The following is a 15,451-nucleotide window of genomic DNA, read 5'->3' on the forward strand; positions in this document are numbered from 1 at the left end:
CCCTATTCCCTGGGTAACTCTCCCCTACTGGTGGTCAAGTCCTTGGAAAACCCTCTGCAAATGGTGATCTGCTCCACCAGTTTACTGGGAAACAATCCCCAAATTGTTGCCTGGCCCATCCTGTTCCCTGAGAATCCCTTCCTATATTGTGACCTGGCTCCCTGTTTACTCAAAATCCCCCAAATGGTAGCATGGGCCCATCCCTGGGAAACTCCCCCCAAATAATGGTTTGGTCCCTCCATTTACTAAGAAACCCTCCCTAAAGGTGGCCTGGGTCTCCTATACCCCCTGTTCCCTGGAAAAGCCTCCCTAAATATTGGCCTGGTCCACTGTTCTCTGAGATTCTCTCCCCTAATGGTAACCTGGTCCCCCTCTTCCCTGGGAAACCCTCTGTAAATACTCATCTGGTCCCCTTGCTCCCTAAGGATCCCTCACCAAAGGGTGGCCTGGTCTCTCCATTCCCTGGTAAAACTTCTGAAATGTGGTCTCATCCCCCTATTCCCTGGGAAACCTGAAACGGTGGTCTCATCTCCCCATTCCCTCAGTAATCTTTCCCAAATAGTGGCCTTGTCTCTCCCATTCCCTGTGAAGCCCTGGGGTCACAAGAGGATACCCTAGAATCCACTGTTGAGGATGGACAATGTGCTGCCTGCCCACAGAGGTTGTGGGTTTTTTCTTTTTTTTTCCTCATTTCTTATTTATTTATTTTTATTATTTTTTTTTTTTGAGTTTGATGACTTTTTTTTTGCTTGTGTGCTGTTTCTTTCTTTTTTTTTTTTTTTAATTGTTGGGGATTCATTGAGGGTACAATAAGCCAGGTTACACTGATTGCAATTGTTAGGTAAAGTCCCTCTTGCAATCATGTCTTGCCCCCATGAAGTGTGACACACACTAAGGCCCTGCCCCCCTCCCTCCATCCCTCTTTCTGCTTCCCCCCCATAACCTTAATTGTCATTAATTGTCCTCATATCAAGATTGAGTACATAGGAGCTTCATGTCCTAAATAGCCAGATAACACTTGTGCAGTGTTAAAGACACAACAGTCCCAAAGATGGGACCTGTCCAGGCTCACAAGTGCCCCTGCAGTCTCACTGGTGGGTGCTCACTGAGGTCCCTGTACCTATAGTGAAGCCTGGGGCATTTTGGGTTGGGCACTTTGGACCGTGGCTCCTTAGATATGCACTCATTCTTGCAGCCTGTGTTAAAATAACGCCAACACCCTCCAAGAGTGGAGAGTGATGCTAAATGAGGGCCCTGCCTGAAAGCCCCCTCAGGGTGCCAGGGTGGGGCCTCTGGGCTGGGACCCCTGTGTGCCTCTTGGCAATGGAGCATGGAGTTGGCAGGGTAGGATGGGGCTGGTACTGGGCCTCTGCTTCCCCACCAGCCAGCCCTGTGGGCTCCTCTATGCCACTTTTTGGACTCTCTCGTCTGTCAGGTGAGTGGCCAGGGTCTCCCACAAGGCCAAATACTGGTCAGCTCAGACAAGACAGCTTGATCAGCTCTACCGCTCCTTCCAGGAAGGAGCCAGGCTGAGGACATAGCCGTGTGTGACACAAAATTGTGGAAGCCCCTGGACGAAGCCCCTCTCAGACCCACTCCCATGAGGGACACAGCACATGGCACCGAGCCTCCATCACTGAGGGACAGATGGAAACTTTCCCCAAAGAGGGCTCAACAGGCCTTCCTCTTGGACACACACTGGGGAAGCCCTTGGAGGATGGCCAGAGGCTGGAAGGCCACTCAGGTCACTGTGCCCTGCTGTGATGTCTGTGGGCACTCCTAGACCAGCTCACTTTCTCACTTTCTTTTTTTTTTTTTTTTTTGTAGAGACGGAGTCTCACTGTACCGCCCTTGGGTAGAGTGCTGTGGCGTCACACGGCTCACAGCAACCTCCAGCTCTGGGGCTTACGTGATTCTCTTGCCTCAGCCTCCCGAGCAGCTGGGACTACAGGCGCCTGCCACAACACCCGGCTATTTTTTTGTTGCAGTTTGGCCGGGGCTGGGTCTGAACTCGCCAGCCTCGGCATATGGGGCCGGCACCCAGACCAGCTCACTTTCATAGAGTAACAACTGGACCCAACTCCACGTTCACAGAGTTGGGCAGGGTGAGGCCAGCCATGACAGAACCTGATAGAACATTCTATAGCTATCAGGAATAGTAAGTTAAAAATAGCTAAAAGTAAAATGTATAATATCCTATTTGGTTAAGCAAAACACGTGTAAATGCATTACACTTACATGTAAAATATGTATTTACATGTAAGTGATTTCACATGTAAAATACCTATTTTCAAGTACAGGAAAAATATGGACAGGAATTAATCCAGAGTGTTAAGAAATTTTCTCTGTGTGGTGAGAGTTCAGTTGATTTAGCTCTTCCTTTTCGCTTCTCTTTCTCTCATGTTTTTTCCTTAATGAACATGTGTTAACTGTGTAGGGAAATGATACTTGATTCTGCCATCAAAGCCCATTGGGACCAGCAGGCTGCTGGCTGCAGCGTCAGGCTCCCTAGTCCTAGAAAAGCCGAAGAACAAGGTGAGGACAATCTTGGTAAGAATGCTGTCCACCAGGGTAACATTCTTAATGTCAAAGAGAAGTGCACAAATCTGTGAGACCATTAACAGATCCCAGGGAAATGGTTAGAGCAGGAGATTCCCAAAGAGCAAAGCCATTTGTGCTCTGCCACCATGGTGAGGGATGGCAAGTTACACTAGGATGCACATTCCACCCAGGCCCGGAACACAGATGGCTGCAGACTCAGCATAGACCCAGGGTCATGACAACATCCTTGCCTCTGTGTTTCCCTGACGCTGGCCCCTTGGGGCTCCTCTTGGTGCAGGTGAGGCTCCTTTTCGTCCCGCTCCTGGGGACCCAGAGCAGCTGGCAGCAACTCGGGAGATTTGCCTGGGCTCACACGCATTCATCCTGGAGCATCCTGCAGGTAAGATAAGAAATGTCAACAGGAATACACTGACAGGTGTGTGTGAGATCTCAAATCACAAAACTTGGAGGAGTGCCTAAAGCTGAGGAAGTGTCAGGATCAGCCATGGTGCATCCGGAACAGATGCTCATGCGGCTGTGAAAACGTGGGAGTGCTCCAGGTGTGTCCCATGTGGAAAGCCAAGACGTGCAGCGGGAAGCGTGGCCTGGCCTGGCCCGGCCTCGGGAATAGAGCACTGGGGACCAGCAGGCCGCTCTCTGCCCTGGCTGTGATATCCTGGGTGCCAAGAATGAGAGGTCCCTTTGTGTTTACATTTTAATTCTTCTCTGTGTTTCCCGCAAAAGAAATATTGTCACAATAAGCCATACATGACTAAATGATGGCAAGAAAGGAAAACAACCAAGGCCTTAAAACAGACATCCGCTAAGGACACGTGCAGATAATTTGCAGAAGGCAGGACACCCAAGGCTGCAACGCGCATGAGCCAACGTTTCGCCACAGCACTATTTGTGTGGGAATGATTTCTGTTTTCCTTAGGTTATTATTATTATTTTTTTTTTTTTTGGCCGGGGCTGGGTTTGAACCCACCACCTCCGGCATATGGGACCGGCGCCCTACTCCTTGAACCACAGGTGCTGCCCAGGTTATTATTTTTTTAATGTTTTATAATTAGCAAAATGATTTGGTAATCTGAGAGCTGCATACTTTCTTAAATCAAAAGAGATACAGCCAGGCCATGGCTCAGCTTATTCATCCAGGCTGCTATAACAAAACAACTGAGACTGAGTAATTCATAAAGAACAGAAATTCCCAGCACTCAGGAGGTCAAGGCAGCAGGGCTGCTTGAGGCAAGCATCTGGAGATCAGCCTGGGCAGCAGAGTAGAAACCCATCTCTACAAAAAAAATTTTAAAATCAGCCAGGGATGATGGCGTGGGCACCTATGCTCCCCACTAAGGAGGCTGAGGCAGGAGGATCGCTTAAGCCCAGGAGTGTGAGACTGCAGTGAGCTGTGCTGACACCATGCTCCAGCCTGTGCAATAGGGCAAAACCCTGTCTCTTAAAAAAGTAACACTAATAGGCTCTGTGCCCATAGCCCAGTGAGCAGGGCGCCAGCCACATACATCGAGGCTGGTTGGTTCGAGCCCAACCCAGACTGCTAAATAACGATGACAACTACAATCAAAAAATACCTGGGCATTGTGGCAGGTACCTATAGTCCCAGCTACTCAGGAGGCTGAGGCAAGAGAATCACTGAAGACCAAGAGTTTGACGTTGCTGTGAGCTGTGATGCCATGGCACTCTACCGACATAGTGAAACTCTGTCTCAAAAAAAAAGTAACACTAATAAATGGAAATTTGTTTCTCACCTTTCTGGAGGCTGGGAAGTCTGAGATCTAGGTGTGGCAGTAGCAGTGTCTGGCAAGGGCCCCCTGTGCTCAGTGCCTGCTGCCCCTCACTAAGCCCTCATATGCTGAAAAAGGCAGCCTCTGTCAACCTGATGCCTCATCACCTCCGGAGCTCCCCTCATTATTATCACACTGCGAGTTAGGGTCCCACACATGAATTTGGAGGGACACATGCAGGCCAGGTTGAGGGCCAGTTTTGTCCTGCATTCCACTGTGTTATTGGCTGAGCTATGTTCCTGGGATTTGTATATTGAAGTCCTGACCCCAGTGCCTCAGAATGTGACTGTGTTTGAAGATGGGAATCTTTAAAGAGATAGTAAGTTAAAATGAGGTCACTAGGTTGGGGCATAATTCAGTCTGACCGGCTTTCTTATAAGAGGAGTTTAGGCCACAGATAGGCACAGAGGGACGGCCACATGATGATGCAGGAGAAGGTGGTTACCTGCAGCCAAGGACAGAGGTCTCAAGAGGAACACAGCTACTGGCCCCTGGACTCATGGCTCCAAAGTCAGGGGAGAGCACAGGCATGTTGTTGAGCTGCCCAGCCTTGGAACTTTGTCACAGCAGCCCTAGCAAACCCATACACACCGCATGTAAATGTCACCTTAACAAAAGCAGGCACATATTGGGCTCGCCTAAGGAAGTACACGCTGAGCTGTTTCAGGGAGGGCCTGATGCCTGCACTTTACTTTGAAAGGAATAGGAGGGAGGAGAGCTGACAGACGGATAGAAGGAGACGGAGGGGAGTGGACAGAAGCAAGGGAATGGTGGGGTACAGTGGCTCATACCTGTAATTCCAGCACTCTGGGAGGCCAAGGCAGGAGGACTGCTTGAACTCAGGAGTTTGAGACCAGCCTAAGCAAGAGTGAGACCCCATCTCTACTAAAAATAGAAAAACTAGCTGGGCATCGTGGCAGGAGACAATAGTCCCAGCTACTCAGGAGTCTGAAGCAAGAGGATCACTTGAGGCCAGGAGTTTGAGGTTGCTGTGAGCTATAACACCACGACACTCTACCCAGGGTGATAAAGTGAGATTCTGTCTCAAAAAAATAAAATAGGCTCGGTGCCCATAGTGCAGTGGTTACGGTGCCAGCCACAAACAGGGAGGCTGGCGGGTTCGAACCTGGCCCGGGCCTACTAAACAACAATGACAACTACAACAAAAAATAGCCAGGCATTGTTGTGGGCATCTGTTGTCCCAGCTACTTGGCAGGCTGAGGCAAAAGAATCACTTAAGCCCAAGAGTTCCTGTGAGCTGTGATGCCATGGCACTCTACTGAGGGTGACATGGTGAGACTCTGTCTCAAAAAAATAAAAAGTAAAATAAACCCAATAGGCATAAATGTACAGAACAAACCATAAGATGTGATTGATACATTCAGAAAGAAAATGAAGAGATGGAGAATTTCGTCAGACGACTGGAACCTGTAAAGAGAGAATCACAGAGTTAGTCCAGAACTGACATGTAAAATCGCTGAATTTAAGACCTGAACAGATGGGTTTAAAAGCAGTTGGTACACCGCAGAAGAGAAGGTTAGTGAAGTGGAAACCAGGTGAGTAGCAAATGTCCAGAATGCAACATGGAGAGTAAAGATGGGTAAGGACACAGAGAAGAAGCACAGAGCAGGCAGGGCAGGGCAGTGTGGGCCCCAGTCGGAGTCCCAGAAAGGCAGGTGGAGGGGCACAGGGCAGGCGCTGTATCTGTGGTATTTGTGTGGGGACACTGTGCTTGCAGGGGCCTTTTAGGACAGCAGAGCACCCAGAAACCTGGAGGAGGTGGCCTGGATCCCCTCCTGAGCACAACTGGCCACTGTCATGTGTGGCTTCACTACAACGACCATCTGCCTTGATGACTGAGTGGTTTAAAAAACTTGCGTGAAGCTAGCACGTTCCTTTTGGAAGGAAGTTTGGAGAATACTCAGAGATCTAAATGTAGACCTCCCGTTTGATCCTGCAATTCCTCTTTTAGGTGTATATCCAATGGACCAAAAGTCATTTGACAATAAAGATATTTGCACCAGATTGTTCATTGCAGCTCAATTCATAATTGCCAGGTCACGGAAGAAGCCCAAGTGCCCATCGACCCATGAATGGATTAATAAATTGTGGTATATGTATACCATGGAATACTATGCAGCATTAAAAAAATGGAGACTTTACCTCTTTTATGTTTACATGGATGGAGCTGGAAAATATTCTTCTTAGTAAAGTAAGTGAAACTCTACAAAAAAAAAATCCAATGTACTCAGTACTACCGTGAAACCAATTTATAATCCTCACACTTGCATATGAAAAATGAAACACAACTATAGCCTAGGATGAAGGAGGGAAGGGGAAGGAGAGGGGAGGGAAGGGGGGTGGGTCAATAGAGGGAGGGTTAGTAGGGGGACCACACCTATGGAGCACATTGCAAGTACAAGTTGGATCTATCAGGTGTAGAACACAAATGTCTTAATGCTTTAATTGGGTAAATGAGGTGAAAGCTATGTTGATTAGTAGGATGTAAGCACTCCAATTTGTACAAAAAATCAACACATTGAATCCCATAATGGTATAAATGTATTTATGATCTATGTACAAATGACTTAATAAAAAAACTTGCATGATAATGTCCAAGAATATTCAAGAACTCATAAAAGACAGAGGCCATAGATTCAAGAAGCTCTGTGGGTTTGAATGAGCATGATAGTAAAGAAAGCACACCTGGGAACAGATGCAGTGAGCTGCTGAACATCAAAATCTTACAAGCATCCCCATTCCCCGCCATCCCTTAGGCCCTGATGGGAAGATGCCCAGTGCTATCCTGTGGGACAGGGAGCGAGCACCCAAGGCCTTCCTGCTCCAGGAGCTCCATGCCAACCTGTGCAGGGACCTCCACCTCCACCTCTGGGAGGGTTATGGCAGATGCTGGGCCAGGCACCCCCCTCAGGTAAGTCAGGAACCAGCCCTCAGCGGCGCTCTTGGTGGGGGAACCCTGAGGGCTCTGAGCTCTGAGCTGCATGTAGATGGGAGGGGGTCCTACTCCATATCCTATTCCAGCTCTGCGCGCCTGCTCTCATCTCTGTGACAGGGATTCAGACAGAGACAGACGGAGGTAGAAACAGACAGGGAGGGAGAGAGAGAAAGACACTGACACATGGAGATACGAGGGACAGAGAGACAGATAGACTGAGAGGGAGTGAGAGAGAGAAACAGAGGACAGAGCAAGAGACCACAACGACATCCTCTGTTCCCTGCTCCCTTTGCTCTGTCCAGCTGCTCTGCCTTGAAGTCTGTTGCTTTGAGTGTTTTCCTGAACATTCTTTCACACTGGTACGGGCAGCAATATAGTCCCCCAGACCCTCCTGTGCCTTGGGCACCTCCTCTTCCAACAGTCCCCACCATTCTGTATTGTCAGAGCCACAGCAGGTGGCTGGTGATGCTTTCAAAAACCCTTGTTTTCAAGGGAGCGACTTACTTCTCACAAAGTATGATAGGAATAGTCAGCGTAACTTGTGGGTGGTATGCACTCTCTTGTTCTGGGCAGAGCCATACTGGGAGGACACTGGAACAGCCCGTGGCGAGAAGTCCACCCTGAGGAATGGCAGCGTCACACCAGTTATCTCATAAGTGGGCTTACAAGTGGAGACTGCGGTTCCATTTGGGTCTTCAGGTAGCCAGGATCACTACCTAAGCCTCTTCCAGACCCCTGGCCCTCAGAAACCATGTGTGATGAGAAATGTTTGTTGTTTTAAGCTGCTAAATTTTGGGACAATTTGCTTTGAAGCAATAGGTAACTAATATACTAGAGGTGGCCAAAATATGGACCAATATTGGACTATGGGACTATAATTTCATACAGACTTTGAGATCAATTTGGCAATACCTGGGAACAATGAAGGTATGTGTACCCTGCATGCAGTGATGGCACTTCTAGGCTCCCTCCTAGGGAGGTACACACACAGGGACACATGGATAGGAGTGTTCACTGTAGCAGCCTCAGTTTCCCTAGAACAAGTTATGCCTTGTTCTTTTAAAAAGGAATGTCTTGGGTAGCACCTGTGGCTCAGTGAGTAGGGCACCGACCCCATATACTGAGGGTGGTGGGTTCAAACTGGGCCCCTGCCAAACTGCAACAAAAAATAGCTGGGCATTGTGGTGGGTGCCTGTGGGCCCAGCTACTGGGGAGGCTGAGGCAAGAGAATCGCCTAAGCCCAGGAGCTGGAGGTTGCTGTGAGCTGTGATGGCACAGCACTCTACCAAGGGCAATAAAGTGAGACTCTGTCTCTACAAAAAAAAAAAAAAAAGGAATGTCTCAATGTAAATAAATATCAGAAACATTGATAAGGAAAAAATGCATGTGGTAGAAGGTTAGGTATGAGGCCATTTATGTATAATTTTAAAACATGCAAAATTGTTTATGGAGAACATAAAAACCAGTTTGGTGCTGGAGATCAAACAGGGCAGTGGGGTAGCATTACCTTTGGACAGGGAGGGGGGAATTGATTCTGGAAAGACTCAGGGGTTCTAGAGTGTTCCAGCAATTCCTAAGAACTCCCTGGAAAAAGCCTAAAACAAAACCCAAAGGAACCCCAACTAAAAGAGCTGAACCAAAGGGCAAATACAGGAAAATGCTACACTTTGGTGTGGCTGGGATCCTTGGGTCTTTTTCTATTTTCTCTCTACTTTCGGGTTACTTGCTATTGACTTAGGCCTTCCAGAGTCAGAGACCCTCTGGCTCTCATCTCCAAGGTGGCCTTGCATGTTCTCAGCTAGCCAGTTGGAGCTTCCCTCATGAGCTGTCCTTAACCTGCAGGGGATGCTGGGCTGGAACTGGCTGGCTGGAGGAGACAGCGGAGGCTTTACACTCACTCAGGAAGGGACTCAGATGCCGGCCCTGCTCCTCCCGTGACAGATATTTACTGGATATTTAAAATATTCCCTTGTATTTGATTAATAGTCTTATTCTTTTGCTTTGACCATTATTTTTTTTTTGTTTGTTGGTTTTTTTTGTAGAGACAGAGTCTCTCTTTACTGCCCTCAGTAGAGTGCCATGACGTCACAGCAACCTCTAGCTCTTGGGCTTATGCGATTCTCTTGCCTCAGCCTCCCCAGCAGCTGGGATTACAGGCGCCCACCACAATGCCCAGCTATTTTTTGGTTGCAGTTTGGCCGGGCTTGGATTTGAACCCACCACTCTCTGTATATGGGGCTGGCGCCCTACTCACTGAGCCGCAGGCGCCGCCCTTACCATTAGTTCTTAATATAGCTTGGAATTTAATTTTAGAACAGTGTGAGGTTGGGATTCAATCTAGCCTTTTCCTCCTCTTTATGGAAATCCTAACTTTAGGATTTTCAGTAGAAAACTGTCTTTTCCTCACTGACTTGAAGTTCCTAAATTTCTTGTATACTAGGACAATTTCTGGAGTCTGGGATTTATTTCACTTGTCCCTGTGCAAATATTATTTGGTCTTTTTTTGTTTGTTTGTTTAGAGACAGAGTCTCACTGTTTCACCCTTGGTAGAATGCCATGGCATCGCAGCTCACAGCAACTTCAAACTCTTGGGTTTAAGCAATTCTCTTGCTTCAGCCTCCCAAATAGCTGGGACTACAGGCGCCAGCCACAACGCCCAGCTATTTTTTGGTTGTAGTTGTCATTGTTTGGCAGGCCCAGCCTGGATTTGAACCCGCCAGCTCTGGTGTATGCGGCTGAGCTATAGGTACCGAACCGATTATTTAGTCTTAATAGCTATAATTCAATGTAATTTTTTTTTTTTTTTTTTGTAGAGACAGAGTCTCAACTTTACCGCCCTCAGTAGAGTGCCATGGCGTCACACGGCTGACAGCAACCTCCAGCTCTTGGGCTTACGTGATTCTCCTGCCTCAGCCTCCCGAGTAGCTGGGACTACAGGTGCCTGCCACAGCGCCCGGCTATTTTTTTGTTGCAGTTCGGCCAGGGCTGGGTTTGAACTCACCACCCTCGGTATATGGGGCCGGCGCCCTACTCACTGAGCCACAGGCGCCGCCCTCAATGTAATTTTTTGATATGCAAAAGGACAATTCTGTTCTCCTTCAGTTTTCCTTTTTCTTTTTTTCTGAGACAAGATCTCTCTCTGTTTTTTCTTTTTGCGGTTTTTGGCTGGGGCTGGGTTTGAACCCTCCATCTCCGGCATATGGGGCCGGCACCCTATCCCTTTGAGCCACAGGCGCTGCCCAAGATCTCTCTCTGTTAACCAGGCTGGAGTGCAGTGGTCATAGCTCATAGCCTTGAACTCCTTGGCTTATGTGAGCTGACTGCCTTGGCCTCTCAGAATGTTGGGATTATATAGGTGTGCACCACCAAGGCTGCCCTCTTTTCTTTTAAGATTTTTTTGGGCCCAGCACACTCATGCCCTGTAAGCCTAGCACTCTGGGAGGCTGAGGCAGGAGGATCACTTGAGCTGTAGGAGTCCAAGACTAGCATGGGCAAGAGTGAGAGTTTGTCTCTACTAAAAATAGAAGAAATTTGTCAAATTTGTGATGGTAGGCCCCTATAGTCTACTACAGGTCTAGTTGGGGAGGCTGAGGCAGGAGGATTGTTTGAATCCAAGTGTTTGAGATTATTGTAAGCAAGGCTGAATCCACAGCACTCTACCTGCGGCAACAGAGTGAGACATGACATTTGCAGATTATCTTTTCCAGATGACTTTAGGATCAGTTTATTTATTTATTTATTCATTTTATTGAGACAGAGTCTCTCTATGTCACCCTCAATAGAGTGCTGTGGCGTCACAGCTAACAGCAACCTCAAACTCTTGGGCTTAAGTGATTCTCTTGCCTCAGTCTCCCAAGTATCTGGGACTACAGGTGCCCGCCACAACGCCTGGCTATTTTATTGTCGTAGTTGTCATTCTTGTTCAGCTGGCCGGGGCCAGGTTCCAACTTGCCACCCCCAGTGTATGTGGACAGTGCCCTAACCACTGAGCTACGGGTGCTGAGCTGGAATCAGTTTATTAATTTCTTTGAAAAATTCTGTGGACATTTTGTAATTTTTTTTTTTTTTTTTTTTGTGGTTTTTGGCCAGGGCTGGCTTTGAACCTGCCACCTCCGGCATATGGGACCGGCGCCCTACTCACTGAGCCACAGGCGCCGCCCTCTGTGGACATTTTGATTGAGATTATATCATTTTACAAACTAGCTTGTGAAGACTTTACATATTTACAACTTTGCCTCCCTTTGAGAATAGGGCTTTTTTCTGATTTGGTTTGTGCTCGTGTTACGTTCTACAGTCGAGATTTAGAGTTCTTCAAAAATGTGGTCTTGGCCTGGCATTGTGGCTCATGCCTGTTATCCCAGCATTCTGGGAGGCCAAGGCAGTGGATTGCTTGAGCTCATGAATTCAAGACCAGCCTGAGCAAAATAGTGAGACCCTTGTCTCTACTAAAAATAGAAAAACTGAAGCAAGAGGATTGCTTGAGCCCAAGAGTTGGAGGTTGCTGTGAGCTAAGATGCCATAGCACTCAACCCAGGGCAACAGCTTGAAATTCTGTCTCAGAAAAAAAAAATGTGATCTTGCACCTTTTTCTCTTTTTTAATTGAGACAGTCTCACTTTGTCACCCTCTGTAGAGTTATGTGGCATCATAGCTCACAGCAACCTCAAACTCTTGGGCTGAAGTGATTCTCTTGACTCAGCCTCCTAAGTAGCCAGGACTTCAGGCACTCGCCACACTGTCTGACTTTTGTTGTTGTTGTTGTTGTTTGTTTGTTTGTTTTAGCAGGCCCAGGCGGGGTTGGAACCCACCAGCCCTGGTGCATGTGACCAGCGTCCCATTAACTTTTCTTTTCTTGCTTTCCTTTCTTGCTCTCTTTCCCCCCTTCCATATCCTCTCCTCCCTTCCCTTCTCCTCCCCTCCTCTCCTCTTTCTTTTCCTCTTGTCATCACAGCCCAGTCTTCAACTCCCGGGCTCTGGTGATCCTCCTACTTCAGCCTCCCTAGTCGCCCTGACCACAAGATGCAGCCCCCACCCGGAGCTCTCATTTCTTTTTAGGCTAATTCCCGGGTTGGTCGCGGTGTGCGACGACTGTTATGACATCCGCAGATATTCGAGGGCCTGCGCAGGTTGCACTCTGGGCTTGGGCCACACAGCGACGTAGCTGTCACAGGAAATGAGAGGTGGCCACAAGAAACTGTCAGAAAGTGGGGAGTCCTGGCAGAACATACAAAGGGGCCGGGACAGCGCATGGGGAGGCTCTGGAACCCCGGCGGGTGCTGCAAGCGCGGAGGGCCGGGTGGGAAACCCTGAGGATGGGGTCTCGGTGCTAGGACTTGAGCAGCCGGGTACCTGAGCGCAGCTTCACAGGCTCCGCCGCCAGATCCAGCTCCAGCTCTAACTCCGAATCCGGTCCTAGTTGGTGCTCAGTCCCAAGGCCCGCCCTCCTTTCCTGGCCCCGCCTCAAGTCCCACCTCATGCCCCGCCCCCAGCTCTGTGGCCCATCCCAGACAGTGCTCAGCCCCAAAGGCCCGTCCTCCCCCATGGCCCCGCCCCAGGCACGCCCCCACCAGGCGAGCTCAGGGCTCGACCCCGCCCCTAGACCCGCCCCATAGTTCCGGCCCCGCCCCGCCCCCTCCAGCCGCCCCTGCCGCGCCGCGGGAGAGGCCTACCCGCTCGCGGTGAGGAGGGTCAGCTGCCGCTCCGGCCCAGAAGTTGTCGGTTCGAGTCCTCGCTTCGCCGCTGCCCTCCCAGTGCTTGACCCGGTCCTACGAGCGCGGCCGTTGCGGGCGGCGCGGCCCGGGCGCTCGCGGCGAATCTGCTGCTGCGAATCTGCGACTACAAATCGCGAGAGCGGCGGAGCCTGGGCGGGCGCGGTGGGGCCTGGGCCGACGCGCGGCGGCACCGCGACCCAGGACCGCGGGCCGGGCGGCAGGCCCTGGGCCCGCACGGCCGCGGCATCATGACGGGCCGCGTGTGCCGCGGCTGCGGCGGGACCGACATCGAGTTGGACGCGGCGCGCGGCGACGCGGTGTGCACTGGCTGCGGCTCGGTACTCGAGGACAACATCATCGTGTCCGAGGTGCAGTTCGTGGAAAGCAGCGGCGGGGGCTCCGCGGCAGTGGGCCAGTTCGTGTCGCTCGACGGTGGGTCCGCGGGACGCAGTGCGGGGCGGGAGGCACTGAGGGGCGGCGGGACCGGGGCCCCTGAGGAGGGCATGGCGGGCGGGGGCGGGCCGGCTATGGGGGGTAACGGTGATTCTGGACCGGGGTTGCAAGGAGAGGCGGCCAGCGGACTCGGGCAGCGGCCTGGGGCTCGGGCGGACGCGGGGTTTATCGGTGTACAGCCGCGCGTTTGACTCCCTGAGGGATCGATCGGCTGTCACCGCGGTGGGGCGGAGGAAGTTCCATCAGCCTAGGAAGTTCTGGAGCCGCTGGCACCTGCTTGCTCTGCGCTCGAACTGTAGTTGTGTTTTTTCAGGAATGTCGGATACTTGGAATCGGATTATCCGGAACATTTGGGGCCAGGTGCCGTGGACATTAGGGGTCTTCTTACTATGTTTTTAATGGATGACCAGGATTCCAGGGTTGGACAAACCAGGGTTTCTTGAAGTGTGCTTTATTTAGATTGTGGCCAGTTTCAGGTATTTATGACTAGAGTTGCTACAAGCATTCATGCGTATAAGTTTGTGTGCATTTGTATGCACCTAAGTTTTCATTTGTCTTGGGAAGTTAGTTGTATGTTTAACTCTCTAAGAAATGGTCAAATGTGCTGTACCATTTCTCAGTTTTCACCCGTTGTTCCACATTTGCACCAGCACTTGTGTTTTCATTGTTTTCTATTTTAGTCATTTAATAGCTGTTTGGTATCTCATCATGATGTTAATTTGCATTTCCCTAATGACAAGTGATGTTAAGCATCTTTTAATGTGCTTATTTGCTATCCCTGAATCCTTTTTGCTGAAATGTCTGTTCAAGTCTTTCACTTATTTGGAGGGGGGGTTTCTTACCATTGAGTTTTTAGATCTTTGTATAGTCTTGTTACAAGTCCAGCCCTTTGTTATAGATGTGATTTGCAAAGCAGACGCTTTTATTTTTTTTTAATTAATTTTTTTTTTTTTTTTTTTTTTGTTTGCAGATTTTTGGCCAGGGCTGGGTTTGAACTGGCCACCTCTGGCATATGGGGCCGGCGCCCTACTCCTCTGAGCCACAGGCACCACCCTAATTAAAAATATTTTTTTAAGAGACAGGGTCTCTGTCACCCAGGCAGGAGTACAGTGGTGCTGTCACAGCTCTCTGTAGCCTTGAACTCCTGGGCTAAAGCGAACCTTCTGTCTTAGCCACCTGAGTTGCTGGAATCACAGCCACCAGCTACAGCCCATGGCTAGAAGTTTTAAATTTCTTTTCTTTCTTTATTATTATTATTATTATTATTTGACAGGATCTCATTCTGTTGCCTGGGCTAGAGAGGGCAGTAGTATCATCAGAGCTCACTACAACCTCAAACTCCTAGGCTCAAGCAATTTCTCCTGCCCCAACTAGCTGGGACTGCAGACCATCATGCCTGGTTGAGTTTTCTTTTTCTTTTCCTTTTTTTTTTTGCGACAGAGTCTCACTTTGTCACCCCCAGTAGGTGCTGTGGCGTCATAGCTCACAACCTCAAGCTCTTGGGCCCAAACAATTCTGTTGCCTCAACCTCCTGAGTAGTTGGGATTACAATGCCTGCCACAATGCCTGGCTAGATTTTTCTGTTTTTTTTTGTAGAGAAGGGGTCTTGCTGTGTTGCCTAGGCTGGTCTTAAACTCCTGGTCTCAAGCGATTCTCCTGCCTCAGCCTCCCAGAGTGCTAGGATTACAGCCATGTGCCACAGTACTCAGCCTAGGAGTTTTAAATTTTAACTAAAATTTTTGTATTTTGATGAAGTCCAATTTTTTGATTTTTTTTTTTTTTTTTTTGGAGACAGATTCTCACTATGTTGCACTCAGTAGAGTGCCATGGCATCACAGCTAACAGCAACCTCAAACTCTTGGGCTTAAGAGATTCTCTTGCCTCAACCTCCCAAGTAGCTAGGATTATAGGCACCCGCCACAATGCCCAGCTGTTTTTCTGTTGCAGTTGTTGTTGTTGCTTAGCTGGCTGGGGCTGGGTTCGAAC

At 49.3% G+C, this 15,451-nt stretch overlaps 1 protein-coding gene and 1 long non-coding RNA gene across 7 annotated transcripts in view; one reads left to right on the forward strand and one right to left on the reverse strand.

Moving 5' to 3' along the window:
• Positions 1 to 2,360: 2,360 nt before the first annotated feature.
• Positions 2,361 to 12,717, reverse strand: LOC128587928 (uncharacterized). Of its 2 annotated transcripts, XR_008380662.1 has the most exons (5): positions 12,651 to 12,717; positions 7,807 to 7,922; positions 5,707 to 5,774; positions 4,792 to 4,918; positions 2,361 to 2,935 (listed from the first exon to the last, which is right to left on the reverse strand). It is a non-coding gene; the product is annotated as an uncharacterized LOC128587928 (long non-coding RNA). The 2 variants fall into 2 exon arrangements; XR_008380661.1 differs by lacking the exon at positions 4,792 to 4,918.
• Positions 12,718 to 13,127: 410 nt separating this feature from the next.
• Positions 13,128 to 15,451, forward strand: part of BRF1 (BRF1 RNA polymerase III transcription initiation factor subunit) — a 64,040-nt gene continuing 61,716 nt past the window's right edge. For all 5 annotated transcript variants that reach the window (XM_053594437.1, XM_053594436.1, XM_053594435.1 and 2 more), the window contains exon 1: positions 13,128 to 13,444. In XM_053594437.1, coding sequence (XP_053450412.1) covers positions 13,261 to 13,444 — 184 coding nt within the window. In that variant the 5' untranslated portion in view covers positions 13,128 to 13,260. The remainder of the gene's footprint in view (positions 13,445 to 15,451) is intronic.

The sequence above is a fragment of the Nycticebus coucang genome, chromosome 6 (assembly GCF_027406575.1).
Source record: "Nycticebus coucang isolate mNycCou1 chromosome 6, mNycCou1.pri, whole genome shotgun sequence".
Taxonomy (NCBI): Eukaryota; Metazoa; Chordata; class Mammalia; order Primates; family Lorisidae; genus Nycticebus; species Nycticebus coucang.